The sequence below is a fragment of the Neocloeon triangulifer genome, unplaced genomic scaffold (assembly GCF_031216515.1).
Source record: "Neocloeon triangulifer isolate White Clay Creek 2 clone unplaced genomic scaffold, ASM3121651v1 ptg000017l, whole genome shotgun sequence".
NCBI lineage: Eukaryota > Metazoa > Arthropoda > Insecta > Ephemeroptera > Baetidae > Neocloeon > Neocloeon triangulifer.
This window is the reverse complement of record NW_026775559.1, coordinates 6,591,417-6,600,320: the sequence shown is the minus strand read 5'-3', so window position 1 is coordinate 6,600,320 and position 8,904 is coordinate 6,591,417. Positions and strand designations below refer to the sequence as shown.

Sequence of the window (8,904 nt, the reverse complement as noted above, 5' to 3'; positions counted from 1 at the left end):
GGTAAATTTTTTAGTCGTCTGACTGAGTTGCACCGGTCGCAATTAACAATGTGAGACAGCGTTTCTGCATTTTCAGCAAAAAAGAGACATACACGTGACTTTCGGCCCCAGAACCTGTAATAAACTTCTTATCCGATTTAGAGCGCAGCTTCCACTGTCCAATTCCGCTGTTGGTCATTAAACAGCTTTTTTACGTTACGTGTAATACTGAAAGTTTTGCTCTCAGCGCAGTCAATTAACTGCTAAAATTGCCGCAGCCGCCGAACTTTGTTTGCAGAACCTCGCCGATCAAGTCTACAAGTTTACGGACTGAGCGAGATGAAATTAATTCATATCCACAAACTTGAAAGTTTTTTCCACTTAACAAAGAGAAAGGTGCAAAAGAACTAATGTGATTTTTAAATCTGTGTAAAACTCCAGTGGATAAGTCAATTTAGTGATTTTTCTATTATTTTTATCATATTTTTATTGAACATTAATTATTCAGTTTAGGTACCATTAAATTAAAACATAAATTTTTCATTTTCAATAAATGTCAAAAACTTCAGCTTATTGTTAGTGCGACAGCATAACTGACCCTACCTTTTGTTACTGGTAGTAGGGAAGCGATGCCCTTTGTAGTCCTTCGAGATCTTGTTGATGCGGTTGAGAGCCGCTTTCGCCGTCGTTTATGGAAGGGGGCGGTATAAAAAACGGCTAAACGCGCGGTCGGGTAGCTCAGTCTCTCAGGTTCTCCAAAGGTATCAACCTCCTGCAGAAGGGCAGTCAACCTGCAACATACAGAGTTCAAGGTAAATAATATTTAAAATGTGCTTTTACGAAGTAAATAATTTTACAAATTTAAGTTAACATCTCAAAACCTAAGAGAACAAAAAGCATTTATCGTCAAGTTAGGCCAAAAGATAAGGTATTTTAATTTATTGTTACCAGTTTTCAATAATTATAAATCTGCATATGTTTAATTTCAATTGCAAAGTATAATATATTATGTTGGAGTGGTTTTATAACAATAATCAGATTTTTTTTTTTTTTTTTTTTTTAATTATTTTTGATTGATAATTTATGTCCACTTGGAAACAATTCAAATTTCGTAATTTTGCAAGTCTTTGCTGACAAATTTATATATTTTCTGTTTAGTTACATATAATGTGTGTGAACGTGTGAATCATTGTAACTAACCCCTCTTTATTTAATTAAAAGAGGTGAAGTTAATTTTCATTATTTATAAGTATTTTTTTTTTCTTAATTTCCACCTTTTATTGAGTCAGAGTTGACAAAAGCCGTGGGAATTTTGCGTGTATTGCGATCAAGCGCATTATGCAAGCGCGCATTGTTGTCGCGGTGCCTGCGCAAATCTGCGATTCAACAAATCAGAGCGTGGCGACCAAAATATAACTTGTGCTTTTCTCTTCATTGCATCTGCAGTCGTTAAATTCAAATTAAATTATTCCAAATTGAAAGCAAACTTGTTTTTGTATGTATTTGTTTAAATCACTTTCTAAAACAATTGCGTGCGGTGACATTGCTTTAATGAAGATGCGTATTTGCAGCTGCCAGGCAAGAAATTTCAAATTCTTCCATCAAGGCTGGATTGTAAATAACTGCTTTCGCCGGTTCTTACGATAATAAGAAGTTCAATAGACCCATATATGATTAAGTGCATATCGCAAAATAACCACTCGTTGAAATCTCCCAGCTTGGGAAACGAGAGTGAAAAGAACAATTATCGCTCTGTGCGTCGGTATAATTAGGTGATAATTCCCAGTGCAATAATTCCCAGTTATTACTATATTTTACGCGAAGGCGTGTACGTCACGAGAAGTAATAGGCATGCAATCATAAAAAGCATGTAGAATGGGGAGAGTCGTCGGCGGAGTAATTTGGTTGCAGGAAGGAAATCGTCGGGTTATATATTCGATTTAGAAAGGCGTGTTGCGACGCAATCTGGAGCACAACTTGGCTGCTGCGGACCAGAGGAAATAGTTGTCGATTGCAGTGCAGCTCGAATTAATCGCGGTCCGATGATGAATTGAGATTGCAAGCTTTGCGCGGTCACGTTTCTCGAGTGAAGAAAAACTTGTCTCATTGTCTGGCAAGAGGTTTAAAGACCAATAAGGAAACATTGAAGACCTTCAAGGACGTCTTGAAATATGTACTTTAGTTCTTTGAACTGCTCAAATTGACAGTTTTTTACTGAAAATATTATTAATTTTAAGATTCCCCTAATTTTATATTTAAATTAAAATTTCAATAAAAAGAATTTGGATTTCAAGGATAAAGGAAATATGAAATAAGATCAGAGGGAGCAGAGTTTATAGGTTTATTTATGCACTAAAATTGTATTTATTTTTCTTAAATCCAAAAGGGAGTTGCATGGCTCTAGATATTATTCAAAACAAAGTCGATTTTGTTGATTATATTTTTCTTGCTGTTTATTTATCTGATTAATTGACTTTTCAGATGATTACAACGCTCCTTGCGTTGTTTTTGTTGTTGACGCCAACCCTTCAGCAAGACACTACGAAGAACGCGTCTGGGCCTGACCCAGGCATTATCATTTCATCTGTCCAAGTTAGCACAGCTCCTATTATCATCTCCAAGCCCCAGAGAAAGCCAGTCTCAGGTAAATGATCTCAAAAAATTTGACTGGTTAAAAAATAAATAAATAAAAACAGGCACCACCAACAAAGAAAATGAGAGTTCAACGCGCACGGCCAGAGGATTAGACAGAGATTTTTACTCGCCCTCCGAGCACTTCCAGTCTTTCCTGCAACCACCCTATCCCTTGACTGGCCCAGGATCTGTTGGACAAACACCCTTCAGGTTCGTTGGTTTAAAAAAAATGCTATGGAGGTTATATATATTTTTTCCAGGCCAGATTACTACTTTGCTGGACTTCTTCCTTACGCTACAGCGACGCGCCCTGTTTGCCAATTAGCCCCTGCCCCCTGTGATCCACAAGCTCGCTACAGGACATTGGATGGCTCATGCAACAACCTGCGCAACCCCACCTGGGGAATGACCGGATCTCTCTTCAATCGACTCATTCCACCCAGATACGCCGACAGTACAAATTTTAATTTTTAATTTAAATGATCTAATTCTCTAATTTAACTTTGAAATAGATGTTGCTGCACCTGTTGAAGAAGGTCTACCTCTATCCCGCGTGCTTAGTTCCACTCTTTTCCCTGACGTGAACCTTGTTGACCCCATTTGGACTCTAGTTGCCATGCAGTGGTCGCAGGTGGTTACGCACGACATGTCCATGGCCGCCGGCTCCAGACAACACAGTAAATAATTAAAAAAAAAATACATTATAAATCTTTAAATTAAAATTTTCAGAGCCAAAGCCCATTGAGTGTTGCGCCTCAGACGGCCACGACCTGGCACGCGATTTGGCCGCTAAGGCCGGATGCTACCCCATCAGGATCCCTGCTGACGACCCTTTCTATGCGCAGCACAATCAGCGTTGCATGGACTTCATGCGCTCCAGCAACGACGTCAGCACTGGTTGCAACATGTATGGTCCCGCTAACCAGGTTAAAATTAATTTTTTTTTTTTTTTTTATTGCAGTGTGAAAAAAAATTAAAAAATAAAATATTAAATTTAAATTAATATTTTATTTTTTCTTCATTTTAATCAGATGACAGCGGTGACGAGCTACCTTGATCTCTCCCTCGTTTACGGATCTAATCTGGAAACAGCCCAAAGTCTCAGAGAGCAGCAAAGTGGCCGCTTGATCTCGCAAGTGCGCCGCAACCGTCAGTGGCTGCCTGAGAGCACTAACCGCTCTGCGGATTGCGAAAATGTGGACGACAATGAACCCTGTTATAGATCCGGTAATTATTTAATTTTTAACGTAAAAATATTTTAGTATTAATATTAAAATAAAACAGGTGACGTACGAGTGAACCAAAACCCAGGACAGGCTTTGGTTCAGACTTTGATGCTGCGCGAACACAACAGACTGGTGGAAAGCCTTCACCAACTGAACCCCCACTGGAACGACGAAACCCTTTACCAAGAGGCAAGGAGACTTGCAGTTGCTCAGTTCCAGCACATAACTTACTACGAATGGCTGCCTGTTATTCTTGGTAAGATAATATTACCAACAGCGGAAAATTTAGAAAATTTATGTTGAAAAATAGGATACCAAAATGTGGTGCAGCTGGGTCTGATTCAGGAGAGAGGTGGATACAGTCACGACTATGACGAGCAAGTGGACGCGACGGCAATCAATGACCACGCCGCTGGCGCCTTCAGACACCTTCACACCCTCATCACCGGCGAGATCATGTGAGTAGCGAATTTATTGTTAGAAGAGGAGTCAGCAGCCTGCATTGCATGCCTTCGCGCCAGGTTGCATAACCTTTTAATAAATCGGATAATATTTTTAATTTTGAACTGATTTTGCAGAGAAGTTGACGCCGAGCGACGTGCAGTGGACGCCATTCGACTGAGCGACTATTTTAACCGCCCAGTTATTATTGAGCGCGGCGCCAATCTGGACCACTTTGTACGTGGCCTTGCTACTCAGCCCCAACACGCGCCCGACCGCTATTTCTCGTCTGAGGTTCATATTTTCCACGCCTTTACCAAATTTTGTTATTTTAAACAAACGAATTCTGGCAGATTACCAAATTCATGTTCCGCGCCAACAAGACTTTCGGCCTCGATTTGCGCAGCATTGACATCCAGCGCGGAAGGGACCACGGCTTGCCTTCGTACAATGAATACCGGGTTCTTTGCGGATTGCCCAAAGCACACACCTTTGCTGAATTTGCGGACATCATGGACGCGAAGGTACGAATTAAATTTTTAACAATATTTTCTAGAAAATAATTTTTTTTAATTTTTAGTCTGCGGAGGAGCTTTCGTATATTTACAACTCTCCAGACGACGTTGACATGTTAGTGGGAGGTGGACTGGAGTACAATTTGCCTGGTGCCCTTTCAGGCCACACATTTACTTGTATCATGGGAGAGCAATTCCGTCGCACCCGCCGTGGAGATCGTTTCTGGTTTGAACTTGAAGGCCAACCCTCATCCTTCACTCCAGGTAAAATGCTTTAATAATTTCCAATCCAAAGATATATTAATTCATTTATAATCCCTAGAGCAACTTCGCGAAATTCGCAAGTCCAGCTTGGCCAAAATGTTCTGCGAGAACGCCGACCACGTGACCGAAATGCAGCACTACGCCTTCAAGAGACCTTCTAATACGTGAGTTTCTTTCTTTTGTTTTGATTAATTTAATTATTAAATTTCACAAAGGAACCCGATTGTGCCTTGCGATCAACTGCCGGCATTGGATCTCCGCTACTGGCAAGAGCAGCCGATTACACCTCCGGCCGAGGAGAGCAATTACTACAACTACTTGATCCCTGATTTTCTTGGAAAGAAGTAGTTGAATCAATCACCTCATTCCGTCATCCACATCCAGCGCCGCCATATAAAACCGAGCCATTACTTTATTTCGTCTTTTTTGCATATTTCTTCAACGCTCATCCAATAATCGCAATCAATTTCGCATAACCATTAAGTAATTTAGTCATTTTCATCGCATCCCTTCAGCATTTTTATTTGTAGATTTCAAAAAATAAATGTTCTCACTAAGTTATTTTTTTATATTATCTAGATTTTTTGTCTCTAAAAGGACATTTAACGAAAAAGTGTAAAACAAAAAATAAATCTAATAAAAAACAAAAATTGTTTCAATTTCATTCAGAGACCCAAAATATATAAAATTAATAAAAAAAATTTAATTTTCTCACTAGGCGTGTCCATAATAAATTAAATATTGAAAAATAACACATTAGTCATTTCTTAAAGAGAAACGTTTGTTCTCCGGCGCTTGTGACAGTGACACAGTTACCCGCTTCCATTGCTTTGATTATTTTATCGCACAATTATTAAGGCAGCTCTCTCTCTCTCTCTGAACACTCTTGTCAGACGGAGACACTGCTTGCAATTGGCGCACGCGCACCTACGGTAGCATCGCTACCGTGTTATTCCGGTTATTCCTCGAGGATTCCACCCACCCACACGCACGGACGGACAGATCGGGACCAAAAAATGCCCTGGTGAAGCGGAAGTGCGCACCCCCGACTCGGGCTTCAATGTGATTCAAGAAGAGGCAGCTGAGAATTTTCAAAACATGGCCAAACGCTCGCAGTTTAGGTGAGAAGCGGTGGAAAGTGGGCCACCGGTTCGTCCGTAGACCGATCGATACGAAAAATTAAAATTGTTTTCACAGCAACATCGACGAGTACGGGTTTGAGAGGGCGGATGACTTTGACTACGAGACGTATGAGGACTTCATGTCCAGCTACCTCAGGGTGTTGGCCAAACGCTCCAAGAAGTGGACAGAGCTGATGGCCCGCAAAAGTGCGGTCAGGAGGAGTTTAACCACCAAGCGTTACATTCGCAAGGGAATTCCCAAAGAACATCGTGGACTGGTACGACCCTAATTTTATTTCAACGAAGTGACAACACTTCAAAATCTCACTTCTAGCAAATTAATGATTTTAATTTTATGAAAATAATTTCAATTTTCACAATTTTAGGTGTGGATGGCCGTGAGTGGGGCCGAGAAGGCACGTCAGGCGCAACCGAACCTCTATCTCGAGAGGCTGAGGAGTGCGTCGGACGTGCATGAGGACATCCTGTCCTGCATCCGGACAGACTTGCCCCGCACTTTTCCAGACAACGTCCACTACAAGGCCACGGCCCTTGCGTACAGCCAAACCGGACAGTTGCAGCTGCAGGATCGGACGCAGCCGCGCCAATTGTACAATGTGCTGGTGGCATTTGCCAGCGATAACCATGACATAGGCTATTGCCAGGTGACCTACATTAACCCCTTGAATTAAAATGAATCCCAATTTTCCTATAGGGAATGAATTACATTGCCGGCCTATTACTAATTGCTACGGGGGAAGAGGAAACCGCCTTTTGGCTCCTCAAGGTTGTAAAATGTTAAATTTAATCACTTTTTTTCTGAAATTTTTTTTCTTAAGACCCTGATTGACCGTTCCTTGCCTGGATACTATAACAAAAGAATGACAGGCATCATCAGGGATATCGACGTCCTGGGAGAACTAGTCAGGTATGTTGTCTTTTAATAAATTTGAGATTCGCATTTGATTTTAAAATTTCAGACTAAAATTCCCTGAAGTGCATCGCCACGTTGAGTCGCTGAACCTGTCTTGGGCTGTGATAACGACCAAGTGGTTTGTTTGCCTCTTTGCAGAAGTTCTTCCCGTCGAAGTAATAAGATAATAAATTTGAAAGAAAGAAAGCTTATTTTGTTGAAATTTTCAGACGGTTTTCCGCGTGTGGGACTGTCTGTTCTACGAAGGCGCTAAGATTTTGTTCCGCGTTGCGCTTACGCTTGTTGGAATGCACATAGACGCGCTTTTGCGTTGCGAAGACCTTGCTGCCCTTATTACCTGCTTCAAAGCAGTCACACAAGACGCCCTGGTCACAGATTGCCACGCCTTTCTTCAGGTAATAAAATAAAATTAAGATTTTAGCTTAAAAAAACTAACAATAAATTTTTAGAGCATTTTCAAAGTGCCCGGCTCGTTAAAAAACACAACCATCTCCCGATTGCGTAGCGAGTGCGCTGAGAGGAACAAGAAACCACAAAAGTAAAGCATTTTTTGCATTGCCACAGAACTTCTTTCCTTGCAGGAACAACGTCTCTGGCTGTGAAGTCTTAATTTGAATCCTTATGAAATCTTATTATTTTTCTCATTGTTTTGTCCAAAGAACAAACGTCCGCTTTTTAAGGTCTGCACTTTACTAGTTTTGAATCATCGACTCTCATCACAATCAAATATATTTATCTATATAAACAAATAAAAATGTCTTTCATTTTTTTTACCGTGTTACGACTTTCCCGACTCGAGGTAGTCCTTGGCCTCATTGATCTTGGACGCTATGTACGGTGAGCCACCTTTATCAGGGTGGTTAATGATCATTATCCTTTTATGTGCCTCCTAAAAATAGTTTTGAAGTTATTATAGCACTATTACGCTTTTAAGGAAAAACAAACCTTGATTCTCTGCTTGCTAGCAGTCGGCGAAACACCAAGAATAAGACTTGCCTCTCGTTTAGACATTTTTGCATCAAATCCTCCCTTGTAATACTTGCTACTTGCAAGCGACTGCAAAAAGAAAAATAAAGAGATGAAGATGACATTTTGATCATAGTTTTCTTACTACATATTTTTATTACATAAATATTTTAGCAAAATTATAATTATGTAATTAAAAAAAATTGATAATATGCACAAAAATGTAAAAGAAGGTAAGGAACTTAATTAACCTCTGCGTCCAGCTTTGGCAACATTTCGGCGGCTTTAGACATTTGCTCAACAATGTTAGGGGCCCTGCGGAGGATGTAGCGGCCCGTGTAGCCAACGATTGCCAGTCCAAGACCAGCCATCACAGCCGTCGACGCCTGTTATGCATCGTGCAAATAAAATTGTGCAGAATGTAGTCAATTTTTCGAAATAATATTGAACAATCTAAATACAAACCATTTTCGGCAGACGTAAATTTTTAGCAATGGAGCCTTCGAGAAATAGTGTGTATGCAAACCAGATGTAAACAATGTGAAATGTGAATGAGATGAAGTTGCGAACTTCAAACAAATTTCGTCATGCTTTCCAAGGGGGCGTAACTCTTTACGGCGTGCTGGGATAGAAATTGTATAGCGGGAACATCATTATTGTGGATTAATTGTAAGATTTTGAGTGAACTTTTTTATGCTATCAGATGTTATAAAAATTATTTATTTATTGATTGTGCACTCCGGTGCACTCTATATTTTTTAGAAAGATTTATGGCAGTCAGTAAAATTAGTAAAAACTAAGCAAAGCGCCAGAAATTTTGATTT

The 8,904-nt window shown here is 40.2% G+C and overlaps 3 protein-coding genes across 4 annotated transcripts; 2 read left to right on the top strand and 1 right to left on the bottom strand.

Moving 5' to 3' along the window:
* Nucleotides 1-470: 470 nt before the first annotated feature.
* On the bottom strand, nucleotides 471-8,683 carry LOC132203263 (mitochondrial import inner membrane translocase subunit TIM14-like). 2 transcript variants are annotated; one of them, XM_059630913.1, is made up of 5 exons: nucleotides 8,546-8,683; nucleotides 8,332-8,466; nucleotides 8,060-8,170; nucleotides 7,889-8,003; nucleotides 471-770 (listed from the first exon to the last, which is right to left on the bottom strand). In XM_059630913.1, the coding sequence occupies exons 1-4, from the start codon at nucleotides 8,546-8,548 to the stop codon at nucleotides 7,893-7,895; spliced, it is 360 nt and encodes a 119-aa protein (XP_059486896.1). In that variant the 5' UTR covers nucleotides 8,549-8,683; the 3' UTR covers nucleotides 471-770; nucleotides 7,889-7,892. The 2 variants fall into 2 exon arrangements, with proteins under 2 accessions (XP_059486896.1, XP_059486895.1); XM_059630912.1 differs by lacking the exon at nucleotides 471-770 and having other exon boundaries at nucleotides 7,826-8,003.
* On the top strand, nucleotides 677-5,703 carry LOC132203261 (peroxidase-like). Its single transcript, XM_059630909.1, has 14 exons — nucleotides 677-791; nucleotides 2,461-2,623; nucleotides 2,676-2,823; nucleotides 2,874-3,067; nucleotides 3,126-3,290; nucleotides 3,343-3,539; nucleotides 3,645-3,840; nucleotides 3,898-4,095; nucleotides 4,150-4,297; nucleotides 4,418-4,574; nucleotides 4,634-4,804; nucleotides 4,861-5,059; nucleotides 5,118-5,223; nucleotides 5,275-5,703. The coding sequence occupies exons 2-14, from the start codon at nucleotides 2,461-2,463 to the stop codon at nucleotides 5,405-5,407; spliced, it is 2,175 nt and encodes a 724-aa protein (XP_059486892.1). The 5' UTR covers nucleotides 677-791; the 3' UTR covers nucleotides 5,408-5,703.
* LOC132203262 (growth hormone-regulated TBC protein 1-A) lies at nucleotides 6,002-7,871 on the top strand. Its single transcript, XM_059630910.1, has 8 exons — nucleotides 6,002-6,180; nucleotides 6,257-6,458; nucleotides 6,567-6,845; nucleotides 6,896-6,967; nucleotides 7,020-7,108; nucleotides 7,161-7,269; nucleotides 7,324-7,509; nucleotides 7,564-7,871. The coding sequence occupies exons 1-8, from the start codon at nucleotides 6,158-6,160 to the stop codon at nucleotides 7,654-7,656; spliced, it is 1,053 nt and encodes a 350-aa protein (XP_059486893.1). The 5' UTR covers nucleotides 6,002-6,157; the 3' UTR covers nucleotides 7,657-7,871.
* Nucleotides 8,684-8,904: the final 221 nt, after the last annotated feature.